The sequence below is a fragment of the Cibotium barometz genome, chromosome 13 (genome assembly GCF_041138505.1).
Source record: "Cibotium barometz isolate CiBa-2024 chromosome 13, ASM4113850v1, whole genome shotgun sequence".
NCBI classification, from domain to species: Eukaryota; Viridiplantae; Streptophyta; class Polypodiopsida; order Cyatheales; family Cibotiaceae; genus Cibotium; species Cibotium barometz.
Genome location: NC_141058.1, coordinates 52,937,223 through 52,958,779, shown reverse-complemented (window position 1 = coordinate 52,958,779; position 21,557 = coordinate 52,937,223). Strand labels below are relative to the sequence as shown.

At 39.3% G+C, this 21,557-nt stretch overlaps 1 protein-coding gene across 1 annotated transcript; it reads right to left on the bottom strand.

Moving 5' to 3' along the window:
• Window positions 1-18,012: 18,012 nt before the first annotated feature.
• LOC147632828 (large ribosomal subunit protein uL30x-like) lies at window positions 18,013-20,032 on the bottom strand. The gene is made up of 7 exons (XM_086807712.1): window positions 19,896-20,032; window positions 19,233-19,441; window positions 19,057-19,154; window positions 18,893-18,950; window positions 18,716-18,795; window positions 18,504-18,606; window positions 18,013-18,416 (listed from the first exon to the last, which is right to left on the bottom strand). Exons 2-7 carry the CDS (start codon window positions 19,419-19,421, stop codon window positions 18,201-18,203), a joined length of 744 nt encoding a protein of 247 aa, XP_086663838.1. The 5' UTR covers window positions 19,422-19,441; window positions 19,896-20,032; the 3' UTR covers window positions 18,013-18,200.
• Window positions 20,033-21,557: the final 1,525 nt, after the last annotated feature.

Below are 21,557 nucleotides of genomic sequence, written 5' to 3'. Positions count from 1 at the left end.
CATATATATGAGTGTCTAGTTTAGCATCCTATGAAGTTTTCTTATAATTCTTTGTCATGAATGTTTCATTATTTTTTCAAAAAAGTCTCATGTAACCACAAAAGTGCCTTTTTTTTTACAAGACTAGTGTTAACATAGGTTGGGAGAAAGTGATTCTCCTCCCACCCCCATACATGTTTTTGATGAGGTGGAGAGGTGGGAAGGTTTAATTATGGAGAAAGTGTTAAAATTTCTAAAAGTAAAAATTTACATTTTTGGGCCCCATTCAAAAACACTCATTAAGAAGTTCATGATGTGTGGCAAGAGAGAGGAGTGAGGTTGGGGATCAAAATTTCAAAAAGTAATAGGAGGGAATGTTTAAAATTCAAAAAATTAAAGAGGGAGGAATGTTTCTATATTAAAAATGTAGGGGGAGGGAGGGTAATGATTGGTGATCTTTGGTTTTAGGCCTTATAAATAAGGTAAAGTGGAGGCAAGTAGGGGGGCTTGAAAGTCTATAAAAGAGCCCAAGAATAGGGGTCTTCATTGGCCTTGTCCACTTAAGCCTCTAGATTTTTAGCTTTAATCCCTTAAAATTAGGAATCCTTAGAGGGCCCTTTTGGAGTCCAAATGCATATTAATGCATTTCCTTGGTGCAATGCTAGTAGACTTTGCTCGTACAATCCTCTCCTCTTGTAGTGTTGGTGTATGTAACTTACATGGTTGGCATTGTTGCGTAATAGATGATGAGCACTACGACGGATCCGGCTATGATATCGTATGGGTGCAAGGTTATGCATAGCACATATTTACCATTTGCTGGATAATGTGGAGTTACTTCATTTATTTTTCCATGAGCTGACGTTTTGTTATTATGCTTGATGTCCATTTTGTATAGTTGGGACATGTAATAATTTATGCACATATGAGTGTAATTATTAATGGTTGCAACCTTAGATGAAATACTTATGGTTGTTTTTATAAAAGACAAGACCAATTTTGCAAGGAAAGTTATAGATGGCCCCTTTAGTTATTTTGTGAGAAATATAAAAAATACTCCCGTGTGAGAAGTGGAGCCACTCACATCGGAGGGGAGGGGGGGGGAGAATATTGCACCCAATGCTTTGTGTTCATGCATTTATATGCTTTCATATGTTCTCCAACCATGAGCTGTGGATTTAAGATATTCTTTGATGCCATAGGAAGGCGCCACCATAGAGGGAGTGGATATAATGGCCCTATACTCTAATGACACATTAGATTTTTTTCTAATTAGTACATTATATACATAGTAATCTACATAATATTACATATTAGACCCCACTCTTTTTCTTTTCATCAATTTTGACATCATCTAGTTTAACATGTTTTTTGTCTCATAAATCGTGTGGACCTCTAATAGATTTATATGTTCTCTCTCTCTCTCTCTCTCTCTCTCTCTCTCTCTCTCTCTCTCTCTCTCTCTCTCTCTCTCTCTCTCTCTCTCTCTCTCACACACACACAATACATCTCTCACATGTAACACACATGTGGGTACCATCTAGACATGTGAGTACCACGTGGACATGCATCTCTCACATAACATGCATGTGGTTACCATCTAGACATATAAGTACCTCCTAGACATGTGGGTAGCATCTCTCACATGTGGGACGCACCACCTAGACATGCTTCCTACTTGTAGCCACCTTCTAGGGGGCATAGTTTGGCTACACCAACATATGCTTAGATGTTCCCTCAATTGGTACACAATTTGGACAAAATATGACATAGTAAAGGGTATTCTTCTATACTCTTTCTGGTTATAAAAGTCTTAGTTGACTTGAACCAAACTTGAGCTGTCACTTCCCTTTGGAAACCAATTTAATCAAATGTTCATATGCGAGTATTAGAGAATAAAAACCATGGGAGATACTAACCAAGACCTTTGTATCCTTATATACTCTCCTATAACCAATAAATATTGAGCAACACTCATGTGTGTTATGTGGATAACCTTTTATATGTATCAATAGATAGGTATGCATGAGTAGGATCCATGATTCAAATTAATCATGTTTCTAAAAATGCAATAGATTAGGTATGTCTCTCCCTCTCTCTTGTTTCTTGCTCACTTTTAAATGATGTTAATCTCTCATGTGCTTAGTGATTAAGTTATGTTTAAGTGTTTCACTACTTTACTCAGCTCTCTCTCTCTCTCTCTCTCTCTCTCTCTCTCTCTCTCTCTCTCTCTCTCTCTCTCTCTGGTTGAGTAAAACTCAAAAAAACTCACTTATGATAGTTCTTATAGATCACTAGAGGTAAAATGGGAAATCTTAAAGGATACCACATATAGATAAGGAAGCCTATCAAAATGCTATTCAGAGGTTCCATGCCCTCACTAAAGGAAAGGAAAAAGAGCACAAATCCAAGTAAGCATGACAAAAGGTAAAAGAATGTGAAAAAATTTGGTGAAATGTAAATATACAAGAAGTTCTACGTGATTTCCCTCTTCTTGAAGATATTAATAAACATTGGAAGGAAATAGAATTCTAAGATAAGAAATATTTTCTAGGAAATTTCTCTCTTAAAGACATAAATGAACATTGGAAGGAGCCTAACTAGTAGGATGAGGTAGGAAAAATGCCCACAAATGACTCTCTTCTCAGCCCCTCATCTTTCTTTACTAGCAAAGCTATAGAGCTAGACACAAAAAGTTATCAATTTGCAAAGAAGAAAGCCTTCAAGGGCTTCTGCTTAAATGGATAGTGGATTAGCTAGACTCAAGCTTAAACTAGAAAAAAATGGAGGCTTGAGATTAAGGTCACCTTAGCTTCAAAATCTTGAGTTCCTTCTCCCACTTCAACTAAGGCTCAAGAAAGACTGCCACTTGAGTGAGAAATGACTTGATTTTTGCAACCTTCTTGTGAAGCTTCAATGGAAATCTTAAGCTAGAAGGAAAGGTAATGAGATTGGTGAAGAATGGTGGTCTATAGTTGAGTGTGATGTTGAGGGCTAATGAAATGAAGGGAGACTGAGGAAGAAATGCTATCGAATTGGGCTCTAATACCAAGAAAAGAAGAATGCAAGCTCTATAGCTATGGTGAGTGAGTGTGTGTGTGTGTGTGTGTGTGTGTGTGTGTGTGTGTGTGTGTGTGTGTGTGTGTGTGTGTGTGTGTGTGTGTGTGTGAGAGAGAGAGAGAGAGAGAGAGAGAGAGAGAGAAGCTATGGAGGGAAGGAGTATTATTGATTAATAGGTTGTAAGATAGGGAAAGAACCACAATTCAGCAAGATGTGGACTAGAAAAAAAAGGATCTTTCTTTCATTAACACAAAGCTTTTAATATAGGCTTTATACATCAATCTCCTTTACAATCATTGGTGCTACTTTGCCATTAGTTTGATCCTATTGGACCCTTAAATTCCCAACAAACGCTATTATACCCCTTTAGACAACCATTCCATTTTCCTCTAATTCTACTCATGCTCTAGTGCTCATTAGCACATCTAGACATGCTAACATCACTATTTCAAGAGTGCGAGAATAAATTTGATTTATAAGATATTATTGTTCCCACTGCTAAGTTGATGAGAAATTGAGTCAACCTCGATTGATTTTGTTGTTTCTTGAGGGCTTGAAAGATCAAAACTTGCATAACTACCTTTATTTACAACCTTTAATGAGTGCTGCATAGATGCCATTGACTTTGATGATAATATGTCTGGCATGAAAAGGTCATAGAGATCAAGCACACCATCAAGAGCCCTCATAGCACAATGAGAAGTAGTAAAAGATCAAATAAATTGACTGTCCATGGGGACATGGCTACTACCATGCTCAAGAAGATGGAGGAGAATTGGAAAGTGCTTCCTAGGATCCTGGAGCTTACCCGAGGAGAGAGGCAACATTGTGTCCTTACTGTCGAGGTAATCATATTAGTAAAATGAGTGTTCATTCAATAGCAGATAGATGGGCTCATGGTGTGGTTATTTTCGGAGATACAATAATCACAATACCTAAAATTATCGGTATGCCTATACCAACTCTTCTTGCCACCACCACCCAAACTTTAACACTCCCTGCTCTTGGGTAGTGGGACCAACCCCCTACCTAGAGGAACTCTTAAGTTGCCAAATATGCCTTCCTCTATTCTTGGACCTTAACCTATGTCTCCTGGGGTGATACCCATGAGACACATTAAGGTAGGACCACTCATAGAGGATGTCACCAACAACCAAACCCCTTAGACCTTAGCTTCCATTTATAATATGTCAACCTTTGACACCTATGGTCCTAGTAACTAAAGAGCTCTAAGGAGCAAGAGATAAATTCTATGACCCCTTGCTAACCTTTAGCTTGCTATACTTGTGGGGGCGCACACCTCAAAAGCGAGTGCCCCTTTTGAGTCTCAGCAGAAGCTACAAAAAGCATCTTAGTGCTGTCACAATGCTGTCTAAACTAGGCATAATGCACATCATTGAGGATTTCCCTAACAAACCTCCCCCCAGGAAGTGATCAGGGACCCACCACTCAATCGAACACGCTGAGTGCCTTGAGAGAAAAAAGCTCTTGGTGATAGTCAATGCAAGCGCAGACCAAGAGAGTACATGATGTTGGGGACAAAGAAAGCGGTAAGGTTTCACACAAATCTTTAAAAAGATACAAGGAACAACAAGAGAGAGAGAGAGAGAGAGAGAGAGAGAGAGAGAGAGAGAAGACAACATAAGAAAGCCAAGTCGTCATCAACAAGAGAGACAGTTAGAGGGAAAAAGGAGGGTAGTGTAATCTTAGAGAGTGATGATGGGGAAATTAAGTCATCTACTTCATTAGAGGGAGAACCCTAGAGATGAAGTTTTGGACATACGTCAAATAATTATAGCTAGAAGACCTCAGTGGAATAGACTCTAGGAACTTCCAAATTGACATAATATCCCAACCCCATTGAGGAAAAGATGAGGTGCAAGGCTGCACAAGACCTGGCAAAGGAGAAACAATCCCAATTAGAAGGATCCCTAGGCTTAATCCTCCTAGATCCTTATAAATTTGTGCCCAAGGTAGCCCTTGATCCTCTACATGAAGGATCCATGGGAGGAAGTGTATTGTCACCTCCACAGATTCTCTTCAAAAAATCAAAATTTGTGATCAAGCTTGATGATGTAGTGATCAATGTAAATTTTGGTGCTAAGACAACAAGGGAAGAACCTAATGTAGGGTAAGATCAAGGAGACTGACACCAAGGAGTATCATCTAAATGACTAACATGATGAGCAAGCCAAAACCTATGCTTCTCCACCATCCATGCGATTGAGTGAATCGTGACCAAACTCCTTGAAGACTCTTCCCTCATATTTGAGTTTGGAAGGAGCAATAACTTCAATTAGAGCATTTATCTTTGGTTGAGAAAAAATACAAAACTTCAATGAGAACAATAACTTCAATGAGAGCATCTATCTTTGGTCGAGAAAAAAGATAACTTCAATGAGAGCAATAACTTCAATGAGAGCATCTATCTTTGGTCGAGAAAAAAGACAAAATCACACTCACATTGGATGAGTTCCTATCAAGAGATCCATGTCTTTGGCAAGATATGAGAGAGTGGATGGATGCAAGATTTGACCAAAACCCTATCCACGTGTCAGAAACAGAGTCTGAGGAGTGCAATGATGATGATGAAAATCCCAATACAAATGGTAACACTAGTTTTGTAATAGGGCAGAAAAGTGTCTATGGAAATACTTATGTCCTCTTTATTGACAAAATTTATGGAATTATTTAGAACACATGGATAGTGAAAATCAAAGGTTTCCTTTTTTCATATCATCATGTACATAGTGAAGTAAAATTGGGATTTTTTGGGATCACATTGTTTACCTCCAGGCTTTTCAATTTCATAAGAATTCATAAGTCAAATTACAGTCGTAATGCAGAGCTATTTGGAATATATTTGGATTAAAGGATTTAATTAGCCAATTTCTCCCTAAACTTGGTACTCTGAGTTTTTTGCAAGTTTATGTCTAATCTATCACTTCTACCTCTGTTACCCTATCCTCCTCAAGCTAAAGCAAGGTGTGTTTTCTCTTTTCCTTCATCTCCTATGCAAACAAGCTTTCTTGTGAGTATTTCCCTTCTCTTTCCTCTCTTTTAAGTTTTTCTTTTCTTCTTTTTTCCTTCCTATTGAAGCTTAACCCTAACCCTAGATCCTACATAGAAACCCTAATAAAGAGCTCTCCCATCAAAGCTCTTTATTATTAGGATTTCTATGTAGAATCTAGGGTTAGGACTAAGCTTCAATGAGAAGGGAAAAAAAGATTCAATAAGTTTTCTATGTTATTTAAAAGCTTTCATTAAGATTACGGTTTTTTATATGCTTTCTATTAAGGCTAAGATTAGGATTATTAATACTATTTTTCTTAATTTGGTTTGATTTTGTAGGTTATCGACACATACAAGCCTCACAAGGTAAGAGATCTCTTTCTTGTATGTTTCCTCTCTTATGCTTTTACATGTTATAGGGTTTGTAAGTTTTAGGGCTTTTAAGATTAGGGTTTGTTATCTTTTCCATGCTCTATAGATAGCCTTTTGACAGCTATGCTTCTTTTAGGAGGTGGCCATATGCCTTAGCCTCATGCATGAGGCTAGGACATAAAGCTTATGCATGAGGCTAGTGCATAAGCCTCACTGTAGTGATGGAGAGAGAGAGAAAGAACTTCACTCATAATGGAGTACCACATGCACTCAAGGGAGTGCCACCATAGCCATGGAAGCTTGAAGATCCAAGAAAGTATGATTTGATTAGTAAAATGATTAGTTGATTTGAATTACAATTTGTTCACTTATATACTTACCCACCTTTTCACACTTATTAATGTTGGGCCCCCATACTTGCACGGCCATATCCATGCCCATGGGCTTCTCTTATGTCTAAGATCAAGCCCCCTTCATTACAAACCATCCCCACCCAAAGGTTTCATCCTCGAAACCATGTATGGGCTGTTGGAAATATTCTTGACTTCCCTCATGAATGCGGAAGTACAATCGTTGCAATCCCAAAAAGTATCTCACACAAGAGAACTGCACACAGAGAGCTGTCCACTTATTTTATGTACATATGGACTGCTCTCTATGATGTCCATAATCCCACAGAGTCTTGTTGAGCTTTGATTAATGAGTGGTGAAGTACACTAATGGCCATGGTTGTCCATACAGTAAATTTACAGTAATGACACCCTTCATGCCATCATCCCAATTCTTGCATATAGTTGTCCACCAAAAACACCATACAGTTGTACCCACTTTATCCACTATGATCCATTGCTTGTAGAAACTCCAGATGGTCTTTCATGAAGCCTTCTAACTACCAAGAAGCTTCTTCATTAGGAAAGCCTCTCAACTTCATAAGGTACTCAACAATAGACCCATTCTGAAGGTGTCTTTTCCTCATTCCAATCACCTTCTCCCACCGCATATTGAAGCATTAACACCTTGTAAAGTCCATAAAAGTGATGAGCAAGCTTTGTATTGGTGTATCCCTTCAATGAAGCATACCTTGACTTGGGGATTCTCAAGAATACAGAATCCCTTCAATGAAGCATACCTTGACTTGGGAATACATAATCCCCTTCTTTGAAAACCACATGCTTCCTTGACTCATCATATTGCTTCATTTGATTTTGTGCCTTAGCCATGTTATCCTTGCACCTTTGAAATATTGCACACATCTTCTCAATCTTCTCTTTGGCTTGAGGATTCACCTTTTCCTCATTGAATGCAATAGAAGGTATATGCACGTTATACCCATACATGGCTTCAAATGGAGACATGCCAATACTCATGTGATAGAGGTGTTGTTGTGACAAAATTCAGCTATGTGTAGCCATATATCCCATGATGCTTGGGTTTCATAACAATAGTGTCTCAAATAGATTTCGAGCCACTTGTTCACCCTCTCGGTTTTGTCATCTGTTTGTGGATGATAGGCCGTACTTGGGGTGAGTGTAGTCCCCATGGAATCAAAGACACTCTTCTAAAAATGGCTCATGAACTTGAAATCCCTATCGCTTTACCACTTGCTTAGGCATTCCATGCAACCTAAACACATGCTCCATAAATTGTTGAGCCACCATAGAAGTTGTATATTGCACCTTTGTGGGGTATGAAATGAGCCACTTTTGTCAATCTATCCACTACCACATAGATGCTATTCCACCCTTGCTTTAGTAGTGGGCAGGCCGATAATGAAATCCATGGCTATGTGTGTCCACTTCCCTTTCGGAATAGGCAATGGTTGCAATAATCCTCCCGGCAATTGGTTAGGATCCTTGTTTTGTTGGCAAGGCAAACACTTTTGCATATAGTCATGCACATCCTTCCAAAGCCCTTTCCAAAAGAAACTCTTCTGTATCTTATCATAGGTCTTGAACACTCCCAAATGACCTGCCATGGGTGAAGAGTGCATCTCTTATAGGATTTTCAGCTTGAAGGATGAGTGAGGAACCAAATAGACCTTTCCCTTGTACCAAAGCAACCCATTGCGCACCTCAAAATGTGGATATTCATCACATAATCCTTGCTGTAATTTTTGAAACATTGGACCAGCCATGTCATCCACCAAATACTCCTCTTGTATCTCATGAATCCAATCATGATGCACCTTCGAAATGGCATGTATAGTGCAAGCCCACATCCTAGAAAGCGCATCCGCTACCACATATCATTTCCTGTCGTGTAAGAGATCTCAAAATCATAGTTTTGCAATGTAGTAAGCCATCTCTTTTGCTTTGGAGAAAGGTCTTGTTGGGTGAGAAAATATTGGAGTACACGGTGATCGGTCCTTACTTTGAAATGCCCACCATAAAAATAGTGATGTCACTTATTCATGGCATGCAAAATGGCCAACATTTCTTGATCATAAACATGAAGCTCCCTCTCCTTCTTGGTGAGCTTTTTGCTCTCATAAGCAATCACCCCATGCTCTTGATATAACACAGCGCCAATTCATCTCCCACTTGCATCAGCCCCTATAGTGAAAGCCTTAGAAAAAACAAGGCAAACCAATATTGGAGATGAAAGTAGTGCTTCCTTGAGATCTTGGAAGCTCTTATTGGCCACAGCATCCCCAAAAAAATGTTCCTTCTTAAGCCTATCTCGGTAAGTGGGGCTGCCATGTGAGCATAGTGGCATATGAACCTCCTATAAAAAGATGATATTCCCAAAAATCCCCTTAGTTGAGTGGTGTTGGTGGGTGTAGGCCACTCTTTAACACATTGTAGCTTCTTGGGATCCATCTTAATTCCATCATTGCTCACAATGGGACCCACGTATTCAACCTCTTGTGACATAAATGTTCACTTGCTTTGTTTGGCGAACAACTTGTGCTCTGTCAACACCTTCAACACTTGCTCCACATGCATCAACTGCTCTTACCTTGACTACACAAGTATGTCATCAAAGAAGACCGAAACTGATTTATAGAGAAATGGCTTCAAAACTTTGTCATAAGAGCTTGAAATGTGGCAGGGGCATTTAATAATCCAAAAGGCATAACCATGAATTGAAATAGACCCCATTCAATCTGGAATGTCATCTTAAACTCATCTCCATCTTTCATCCTTATTTGATGATACCCGGACTTGAGATCTATCTTGGAGAAATATTTTGCTCCTTTCAACTCATCAAGTAAATCATCAATCCTTGAAATGGGATATCGATTCTTTATAGTGATCTTGTTGAGATCCCTATTAATCAATGCACGTTCTATAAGATCCATCCTTCTTCTTCACCAACAAGACAGGTGAGGCAAAGGATGATTGGCTTGGTTGTATGAACTCCATTTCCAAAAGCTCCTCCACTTGCTTTGCCATCTCTTCCCGCTCAAACTTTGAAATCCTATAAGGAGGACTATTGATTGGTTTTGCATCCTTCTCAAGCTCTATGGCATGGTCAACTTCTCTAGTAGGTGGCAAGCATTTTGGTGCCTCAAACACATCTTTGTACTCTTGCAACAAGGCATCCATCCCTTCATCATGTATTTGTAGCCCATTGTCCTCTTCTTGACGAGTGAGTTGTAGCATGTAAACAAGGTATAAGCTCTTCAACTCTCTCTTCATTTGCTTCATATAGACACCAAGATTAATGCATGGGTGCAAATTCCATCCAAACATAGCTCTTTGCCTTCATGCATAAAGCACATTTGTGCTTCAAATCCATTGAAAACCTGCCCAAAGTGTGCAACCAATCGCATCCAAGCACCACATCAATAGGCCACATGTCAAGCATAATCAAACGGGCATCATAAGCATAATCGAAAGATAAAGAAATCCTTGTTGCAACCCAACTCTTACTCAGCTCATGCTATCCATTTGCAACCTCCGCTTTTAGAGGCTTCATCATCTCCCGTGGGCATAGTCTCAAAGAATTTATTGATTTAGAGTTCACAAAATTATGTGTGCTCCCTGAATCAACAAGTATGTGAATTATATTTCTTTTATTTCAACTTCTACCCAATCCTCTCCACCCGGATTAAATGGAAACTCTTGAGAAGGGTCAAGAGTAGGCTCTTCTATCACATCATTAGCACAATCCTAAAATTCAACCTCATCCATGTATTCCAATGGTGCCTCTTCATCTTCAACCACCTCAAAAATCATGTTAGCTTGTACCCCCTTTGCCTTACATATCTTTTTATGCTCGGGACTCCATTTCTCATTTCATAGAAAAAAGCAAAACCCCCTTCTTCCTCTTCTCATCCATTTCCGCTTGTGTCAATCGCTTAATCACCTTGCCTTGAAGGGAAGAGGATTTAGCATCACTTTTGGGTGGAGGTTTGGCCATAGAACCACTCCATTTCACATTCCTTGGCTGTCCATACACACTAGGATATCATTGTATGGGAGTAGAGGTTGAAGTGAAGCTTGCACAAGGTACATAAGGTGTAGTGGAGGTAGAAGTTGGCCATTTTACTGCATTTGGGCTAAAAGTGGATGGTTTAGTTGTCCCCACATTCCATCTATTGGCAACACCCACCTTAGATTCAAAGACCTCTGCATAATACATGGCCTCTTGCAAAGATTGAGGTCTTTGAGCCATGACTACTTAAAAGAGAAGGAAAGAGAGTGCAATAATTTACAAGATATGGTCCATGAGATGCAACTTCAAAATGCCCAATTGTTTGCTAAAGTTAATAAAAGACCCATAATAAGTTACAAGAAAACTTCAATCATTACATATCATAGGTGGGCCTTATGAGCATGTGGAGTGGCTAAAGCTAATTGAAAGACTTGTCATTAAAGGTGGTTATTAATATAAATGTTAAATTAAAGCCTACAATAATTTTTAAATTTTTCTTAGTGCTTAATTGCATGAAGAAACTAGATTTCTGAGGAATGTGACAAACTCTTGGATCTCGGCCATGGCATTCTGAACACGCACGACAGCCATTGTAAGGTTTCCCCCTTCCAAAATAGGGGAAACACTTAAGATAGTCCACTAAGTCTTAACTTGGAGAAAATTTCCTACTCATCGACACCTTGACCATGCAGAGATTCAAGGATACGATTCATAGCAGGTAAGACCTAGTCCTATCCCACAGAATAGGGGGAGCGTGGTCTTCTAAAAATGAAATCACCCATAGGGTAATTGATCATAATTTGGGAAACTACTAGTCTTGATTCCTAGAGACAACGCTTTTTTTCTCATCCATGCAAGGCACAGCCACTGGCCTAGTCTTCTAGAATAGAATTTCTCGAGAACCTATTTATCTAGCGTAAAGCTTTCACTTAATCTGTTGGAAAGCTACCCAGCTAATCGGGTCCACCCATCCGTAGGATGCTACCGTCGGGGCATTCCATCCTCCCACTTTCCACCCTACTCACGCGTCAATTTATTTTCTAATTAATCCTACAACACTGTTTGACATAAATAAACATGTTCCTTAATTAAGGCCCTTTTCACAAGGTTTGTTAAAACAACCTTTTTCCACAGTACAATAATGCCAAAGACAAGATTTATAAAAAAAAGTTTATACATGAATCAATTCCATACTAGCCAAACCGGCTCTCTTATTCTTTTCCTTTATACTACCGATGATCTAGAATTCAGCCTTCTAGCCTCTACATGCTGGGCAAAACCCTACGCGACCATACACCTCGTCGTCGGTGTCTCGCTGGGGCGAGGACTCAAGCCGGCCTATTGCCCTCTCAGGCTCCGTCGCTCGATCCTCCTGCCCCCCCTCAGAGGGATGTCTACACACTAGGGTGGGCTTATTCACCACACTAGCCTAGGTCCTCACAACTAGACAGCATCACAATCTCTCGTCTCAATCGGCAAACCTTATTCTCCCAATGGTATGAGGGATACCTTGAGCCAATCTCGGGATTTGCTAACGACAACGCCTAGCTACACAAGCATGGAACGGAGCTAGCATCAAAGCCACGAAAAACCTGCACTCTTTCTCTTTTAACGATAACAATTTCAATACAAATCATTGAAGACAGCATCACTTCAAATAGTAGCTTCATACATTTTTTTCAAAGGAAAAGATACACATCTTCTTTCTTCATTTATTAACATTAATATTAAAGAAACACTCTTTTTAAAAGATAACCAATCTAACCTGGCCACCATTTCTTTGTGGAGCTTGCAATAACGGGAGGGTTGGAGCCGCATTAGGAGCATCTTCTCCAATCTCATTGTCATGTGCTCCTCTTGAGGTAATATTTTGGTGCTTCCAGGATGGGACCATCCTGAACGTCGCCTTGTTGTGCCCGCTGCTTTGGTCGCAATGCTTCAATCGGATCTCAATTCCGAGATCGTTTGCTCACTCTATGGGCCAAAAATAGTAGTGTGCGCTAAGGTAGAAAACCTCTTGCTAAAGTCCATGCAAATGGGGGGGAGGAGGAATTTGTGAGATGTCCTTAAGAAAAAGGCCAAAACGTTTTGAAGAGTGGAGAGGACTGTTGTTGCATGTTTCTTTACACGGGGCGGGGGGGAGGGGGGGGAGAGAAGATGTAAGGACACTCTCCCCTCACAACAACGGTGGGTAGTTGGCTGTGTTTAGGGGATGAACTTAGGAGGATTATTATTTTGTCATATGATATGCAACCTTAGGGAAATCAAATGTGACTTTTGGGATCTTAGGGGAAGTTGGAATGTCTTTTGGCGTTGGATTTAAATCGGCAAAGAAAAATGTAGACGAAGAACTGTGTTTTGGGCAATGAAGAAGTCAGCAAGTTTGTCAATTTATCGATTGATGTTTATGTTTTTAAAGGTTTGACAGTAATGTTTATCAGTCTCATTAATGGGAGGTGTTTCTCTCTTTGTAGTACTCTGTACAATGTTGTTCTCTTTGTTTGTCTTAGAGAGAATGTGGAAGTTAGAGTCTTTTTGTCAGATCAGAAGTTAGGTTATTTGTCATCCTCCTGTTCAATCTGCTAGGAAGTTATACTAGTTTACACTGGCGATCACGGTGCTTGTGATGGGTTGTCATGGTCGAATTCATTTTCTTCTATAAGATTGATGAGTGCCAAAGAGGTTACAAAGCAGTTGTTTGGGATGACGTTTGGAATTCTTTCAGAAGTTGTATAATTTCGACGGCTGTTCAGTTTCAACCTGGAGGATTTGGGAAGACCATCTCATCCTTATTTTACAAGATCAATAGCAAGGCGGCAAAGTACACAGCAGGAGGAGGATGATCAGAATCAGGTATTGCAGGAAGGAGGTGAAGAAATTAGGATGCAATGTGATAGTTTCGAGGAAGAATCGAAAGCGGATACAGAAGAATTCGATGAAACGGAGGATTATGCTGGTGAACCATCAGCTTAATGGATGATTAATATTAGAGTAATGAGATGCTAAAGACTAATGTAGCTATGAGAGAGCTTAACCTACACTCTAATACTACCAAGTTGAAAAAACACAGCACATCAAGCTATGGGCTAAAGAAATGATGCAAAACCCTAAACTAAGGTGGATGCCTCCTAGGTACCCACATAATGATGAAAACCTAACTAAATAAGCTTTAGACTCAAGTTCAATTACAAGACTAAAGTGTGTACTCATAGAAAGAATTGAGAGCTTGCTTGATTTGATTGCTTGAAAGTAACCCCTTTTATATGAAGTGGGAACATCTTGGCTTTGTTAGCTCATGTGGAACAATTTGTACTTACCAATGTGGCAGCTTGCTAGACTTACACTCCTTCCTTGCGCTCCATATGGCACCATATTTCTCAACGTATTTTCCATCACACATGGCACACAAAAGATATGAGATACTATTGATACCATCCATATATAACATATATATATATATATAATATGTCACATATGCTGCATAGCACACAACACAATGTATAGCCTTGCACACATAGAGTATGTATATTGAGACATATGATGGATTACTCACATAGCACATGACACTGTCTTTATATTGCAAAGAAGGAAAGTATCATTCTTGATTTTATATTTTATAGAGCTGTTTGGGAGAAATCATGTTAACTCTATGTACCTATTTTTTAATTGAGAGAAAGCATGCTAGCTCTATGTACCTATTAATGTCTATATTATTATCTTTTATAAGAGTTCATGTATTTCTTAACGTGTATATTATATCTTGAACATATCATTTCATGTAAATGTCAAATGGCATAGCATACATAGCATGACATTGTGACATGATTTGTAACTCATGACATATACCACTTTATAACATTACGTGTTATGCAGTGGTATATGTTATGAATAACAAACAACATAAACCATATTTGATATACATCACAAAACATAACATACAATAGACACAAAATACAGCACATATTGCATAGCGCAACATAAACCATTTGATACATGAAATTTGATTTGTAATACATGACGAGTAACATAACATACAGCATGTATCACACGGCACATGACATGCAGAAATTTGTGACACAACATATAACATTTGGGTACACCATTTCATACATAACACACAACATATACCACATGACCCATGAATGACATATAACATATAATAATAAAACTCACAACATAATCCTTCATAACACATGCCTTTGTAGGACATGAAAAATAACAAGATAATAGCATGAATGCACATGAGATTTTAATAACTAAAATATCTTTCTCAACAAATCTAGCTTGGCCGTACAATCACTGATGCTTGTGTAGAAGATAAATCTTTGTATAGGTATTGGGTAAGTATAGCTCCATTGGTGGTATAAGCATGCAGCATTAGGAAATGGGTGATCATGCTTTTGTAATAGATGTTTCTCTACAATGTGTAGGAAATCATATCTCTTATCTCCATTTGTTAAAAGTTTCAAATTGTGTAGTATGGCCATGTGATTTAGGCTAAGCATCACTAGTGGCTAGAGGCCACTTGTGGGGTGGTTACGTGGGGCATTTTGGGGTGTAGTGCTTGCTAGTGGAAGATGGTGGAAAGTTCTACCACATATTAAACATAAAAAAACCAATGATCTAAGATATTCTAATAACTAAAATATCTTTCTTGTATCTAGTTTGCACTTACAATGAGTGCTTGTAGAAGATAGATCTTTGTGTAAATATTGGGTAAGTAGAACTCCATAGGCAATATAAGCATGTAGCATTAGGAAATGGTTGTCGTGCTTTTGTAAAACGGATGATTCTCTATGATGTGTAGGAAAGCATACCACTTGTCTCCATTTATTGAAAGTTTCTAATTGCATAGTATGGCCATGTGATTTAGGTTGGGCAACACTAGTGGCTAGAGCCATATGTTGGGGTGGTTAAATGGGGCATTGTGGGGTAGTTCTTATTTCTATTGGAAGGTGGTTAAATGGGGCATTGTGGGGTAGGGGTAGTTCTTATTTCTATTGGAAGGTGGGAAATTCTAATGATCTAAAATATCCAATAGTGCCAACTTTGAAAGAGATCTAACTAGATAGTTTTAGCTACAAGTTTTTCCTTTCTTGCTTGTGGTCACCCAGTTAATATTGAAACACCTCTATGCTTCCCATGTTCACATGTTGCAGATGATCATCATTTTGGAGGACCTTTGTAGTGCCATACATCAAGAGGTAATTTAGCTCGCATGGGCATATGCATCATCTAATCTAAGATTGTAAAGAGTACTCATGCGCTTAATGTGATTACAGGTACAAGCATGTGCATCCTCCAAATATATTTATTTCGAAATAGTGTTATGGAAAAATGCAAGAACGTATTTAATTTTTTTGTGAAGTCCTCATATGGTTTGAAATATAGTATGATTTTCTAGTTACTTCCTTGTTTTTTTTTTTACTTTTTGCAAAGAAGAAACACACTCCTTCACCTCTTTGTGTTGAGAAAAGGGAAAGGGTGGGTCAAAATATCGAGTTCACGTTCTGGGAGGAGAATGGCACCTCCTTAACCACCCAACTATTGTTCCACCCCCTAGTTTAATCTTGTTGCATGTCCAGCTATTGTTGCAGTGAAGAAGTGTAAGAATGAGTTTGACGTGCTTTTGAGGGATAGAGAGAGGATAACCTTGAAGTTACCTATTAAGCATGCTCCAACATTTATCTTGGAACCTTTGTTGATGCCCCTAAACTTTCTTGTCGAGCATGCTCTATCATTAATCTTGGATTGTTCATCTGCACAATCTAGGAAGACACATACAAACCTGACCATGAAAGGCAACTTCACTGTGGCTATTTCAAAAAATACATGTAGTTGGACAAAGAACGTAGAGATGAGGCATTTGGAGCTTCCACTATTGAAGTAAATACATTTCTCAAAAATGTTGGTAACCAGCACCACGTTAAATAATATGCAATTTTTTAATTAAGAATCCAATGTTGGGGTGAAAGGTCAACGTTTCACAATTGTGGTAGCACCAATTGTCACAAGAGTATTATAAATAGTCAATTTTTGCAATGTTGTAGATGAATCTAAAAGCATGGACACTTTTTTTTTGTGAAATGCTATGATGATTTCCTTCAGCTGCTATCTTGATGTCGGAGATCGAAGACCATTCACAAGGTCATGGTTGGTTTGTACCACCATTCAAGATAAACAACAGTGCCAGCTAGACAAATGGCGACCATTATCCACATTGAATGAGAAACTACTATAACTTCAAATGATTTGGCAACAGGTCACATTGCAAAGACAGGAGATTTTTTGGATGTGTTAGTATCTATGAGAGAGTAGATTAAAGGAAGCAGGTTGGAACTTTTATAAACATCTTAAATGGCTGGAAGGGAGGATTTAGACATACATAGCCATTAAACACTAGCCAAAAGCCACAGAGGTTTGTAGAGATGAGGAAGAATACCGTTGAAAGTGTCAGGACAGATAACAGTAGAGCTAAAATCAGAAGAGAGAAGCAGACTGTACAGTAAGGACAAGGAATGTATGGAGAGAGAGAGAGAGAGAGAAAAAGAGAGAGATCATAGCCAAGCCAATGGACCATATATGATCCACATGGAGAGAGATAAAGAGAGAGAGCGAGAGAGAGAGAGAGAGAGAGAGAGAGAGAGAGAGAGATCATAGCCAAGCCAATGGACCATATATGATCCACGTGACAACACAACACTGAAGAGGGGTTTGGGGCTTGATTGGCATATCCTAATATATGCATATTTGGCACTTGATTGGCATCCTAATATACATCTAGATTTAAAAGAGAATTGCTAGGGATAGGACAAGGGTAGGTACTAGGAGGGTTCACAAAAGGTCATTTTAAATGGTCTAGAAAAAAATCAATGCATATTTGAAAAGGTAAACTGACATATCTGAAGACTCTAGACACTATTTTTATAGCAATCCACGCGGGTTCTCAATTTTTCTGACATTCCACAGGTGTTTGGCGTGAGAGGAGCTTTAGAGAGAGGAATTAAAACAGTATAAATGGTGAAAAGATTCCTTCAGACTGGACTCCCCAGGTCAACTTCCAAGCAGACAGATTAAGTCTGCCCCATAACAAGCCATTCCATAGCATCACACAATTAACAAAAGCAATTTTGCCTCTAATGACTCCACAGAGCAACTCCACCACAATCCTTTGTAGATTTAGCTTTAGATAGACAAGCACATTATAACGAAACAGATAATAAATTAGAGCCTGTGCAGCTAACATACTTAATTCGAAATTAACTTCAAAAAATGAAAACTTCAAAAAGACAATCCTGACAGGATTGAAAAATTCAAGGGGCCAATCAGACTACCACAAATAAACACCATCTTAGGTCTACAGCAACCAAGTCAAGCCTAGAGAGTCCAACAGAAGCCTAGTTCATTCTTCTGATGAGAGCATTGACAAAATCCTCCCGGTTTCCTGCATCTCCAGACTCAATGAAATGATTCCTTTTTTTCTTTAAGCCCCCAAGTGGGGCGCTCAACTTAAATGGCCAGAGAAAGTTGTTTGCCTCCTTGAAGTGAGGGCCAACTGTGTAAATTTCATGTATAAGATCCTCAATGCAGATGATGCCATACTTGCCAAGGGCCTGAGTGAAATATACAGACAGATTGACAGTCAGACTTTGAGGCATGTACACGGGCATTGTAAAAATCTCTACAAACAGTAGAATGACCTGCTCAATAATGGAGTTGTCCGTCAAAGGAATTCTTTGCTTGTCCACCTTGCCAAAGCCTCTTTTGTAGATCAGCTCCTTGACACTCTTCAAGTTAGGGTACCTGGTCACGTTCGTAGAGTTAAATGACATCAAAATCAGATCAAACACGTCACGTGGCATAGAACTTTAGACGCACAAGTTAGAGGTAGGGACGTTCACAAATGCAATACCCATATGTGACATAAGGTTCAACCCTCCGAAGCATGTTCACAGTTGCCTTGTTGACTTTCAAGAACACTCCATTGAAAATCTTTGCAGAAGACATTAAACATCCACTGGGTGAGGACCTTGGTGATACGTTTACCCTTAACAGAAAGTGAAGCTACAATGCATAAGCTCATAAACACCTGTCTCAGCCGCAGAAGCTGTAAGATCTTCCGGGTCTTTGGATGCATATCATTGATACTGCCGGCATTCACCCAATGTCAGTACGCAGCAAGCACTAGCACGGACGAACAGAACTGCTTTATGCTGGGTAGCTCAGAGAGCATTTGTAAGAGCTTTTACTTACCCCCTAATGCGAATGACAAAGAGCAACTTTGCTTCAGGATCGACATAGAAACCGCCCTTCAGCTTAGCTTCTCGCTTCAACCTGATGAGATCTTCCTCCTGCAGCATGCATCAGATAGAAAGCATAACACATATGTACTATATAGAGCTCATAAATCAAGAAGAGACTCCACACACCTGTTGTCTATACTCCTTGATATACTGCTCGGCTCGCTTGAAGATGACTTTCCTGTTGGCCACACTCTTCAGTTTAGACTCCTGGGCCTGCTTCTTCCGTGAGAGGGCCCACTGCTCATCACGCTTCCTCTTCTTCAGAACCGACTCAGGCACAGTGGCAGGTGGGGCAGCTGCCTCCTCTGAGCTCATGGTGATGCCCCTCTTTTGATCTGCACAAGAAGAAAACGAAGAAATGATGAATCCAAGTCACAATGAAGACTAAATGTTGCTCTTCTGACAACATGTGAAGCTAACCCTAAAATTGCTGTAAAAAAGACACCTCAAAAAATAACATTGATACCCTACATTTCAAATAGAAAAACATGCACTTGGCGTAAGGTTACAGACAATCCTTGACCCTAATTTTTGACAACTCATACAACGGAGCTGATCCTCGACACAGAGCAAACTCTACACGCACGGTCAGACAGACGCAAACCCTAATTCTCTAAAAAGCTAAACCCTACATCGTAAACCGATAGCAACCAAACCCTAATTCGGGCAGACCAAAGGAACTTTGAGATCGTGGGCAATAAAGAATGCAAACACAACTAGAGCTAAGAAGGATCGCCTGCTGTCTCATGAAAGACCCCCTGGCAAATGCATCTGGACGTGCGATCATACCTGATAAACAGCTGCTTCGCCGTAAACCCTAACCCCGCTCGCTGCTGAAAGAGAAACGAAGAAGTTGAATCAGTCACTTATTTGTTGCAATGAAGGCATCACAGCAGCCGTCCGATCTTCTTAATCGACGGTTTCAGGGCCCATCTTCAATAGCCCGTTATATTTATATTAGCCCATTATTATTTATCATGTCTATTACATTACATTACATTACATATTAACCATGGACAACCAAGGCACAAGGAGAGAGAAAAAATAAATCCTGGATTTCTAAAAAATAAGGAACGCCTGGAAGAAGACAATCAAGCCATCTCTGAGGAAATCGACTTGCTTTTCAAGGACTCAGAACTACATAATTATATTGTACATCTCACGAAAGTGAGAAATATGATTGCATGAAACTCTGACATTTTGATATAAGTTATGCTTCTTGAAAAAACATTTTTTGTAAATTTTCTCTTTATCCTTTAATATAGCCGTACTTTATTTCAAAAAAAATAAGAGGAAAAAATCCCATCAATTTGACTCTTTGTATTCCGATTTCCATTCCTGATTTGCCCTTTGTATTCCGGCTTCCATTCCTGCATTTTGCTTCTTAATGTCTTTTACATACCGCAGCAACGCGCAGGTTGAGTTCTAATTACATATTAGCCATGGACAACCAAGGCACAATGAGAGGAGAGAAAAAAGAAATCCTAGATTTCTAAAAAATAAGAGGAAAACCCATTCCTGATTTGACCCTTTGTATTTCGGCTTCCATTCCTACGTTTTGCTTCTTAATGTCTTTTACATACCACAACAACGTGCAGTTTGAGTACTAGTAATTCCAACTATTGCATAAGATTCTTAATAAAGCCTTCCACTTGGCTTGCCTGCGCGCACGTGCAAGTGCATAAGCATGTGCTTGCGTGCGTGTGTGCGTGTCTATGTGTGTGAGAAAGAGAGAGATTGAACCAATGAAGGCATCACAACAGTCGTTCGATCATCTTACTCAACGATTTCTTAAATTCAGGGCCCATTTTCAACATGCACGTGCAAGTGAATGAGTATATGTCTGCGTGCATGCGTGTCTATGTATGTGAGAAAGAGAGATTGAACCAATGAAGGCATCACAGTTACTCAATGGTTTCTTAAATTCAAGGCCCATTTTCAATATCCCATTCTATTATAACTCTAACTATTGCATAAGTTCTTAATAAAGCCTTCCACTTGAGTCTCCTAAGTGCATGTGCATGTGCGCATGCATCCGTACATATGTGTGTGAGAGAAAGAGAGATATTGAACCAACATAGCCAAAGTGATATACTATCTTCAATGTAAATTCAAAGCAATAGTGCAACACTGCGTGAGCAACGATATTTTTGTGCCAAGGTTGTAGAATGAAGGAAAGCTATAGACAAAGGAGAGAGATTGTCCTTTTGTCAATCCCCCCTCTACATGCCACCCATGTGGCTCAAAGCCAAGCCTTTAGAAAGACCTAACTGGAGCATCGATTTTGGTAAGTACCAGCAAGCATGTATCCAACAATGTGACGATGTTGGTGAGCAACAGACTTCGGAAGGAATCCTCTAAACCAGCGGAATATGACATGGAAGGTACGACTATATTGACTATGTATCCAACAACATGACACTATTGGTGAGCGTCAAACTTCGGAAGGAA

Bases quoted from the DNA above. Each gene is read 5' to 3' on its own strand.
- LOC147632828 (XM_086807712.1), bottom strand. From the start codon at position 19,421: ATGAGCTCAGAGGAGGCAGCTGCCCCACCTGCCACTGTGCCTGAGTCG. The intron at 18,951-19,056 runs GTAAGTAAAAGC...GAATGCCGGCAG, and splicing joins TTTGTCATTCGCATTAGGGG to TATCAATGATATGCATCCAA. The intron at 18,417-18,503 runs GTCATTCTACTG...TATTTCACTCAG, and splicing joins ACAACTCCATTATTGAGCAG to GCCCTTGGCAAGTATGGCAT.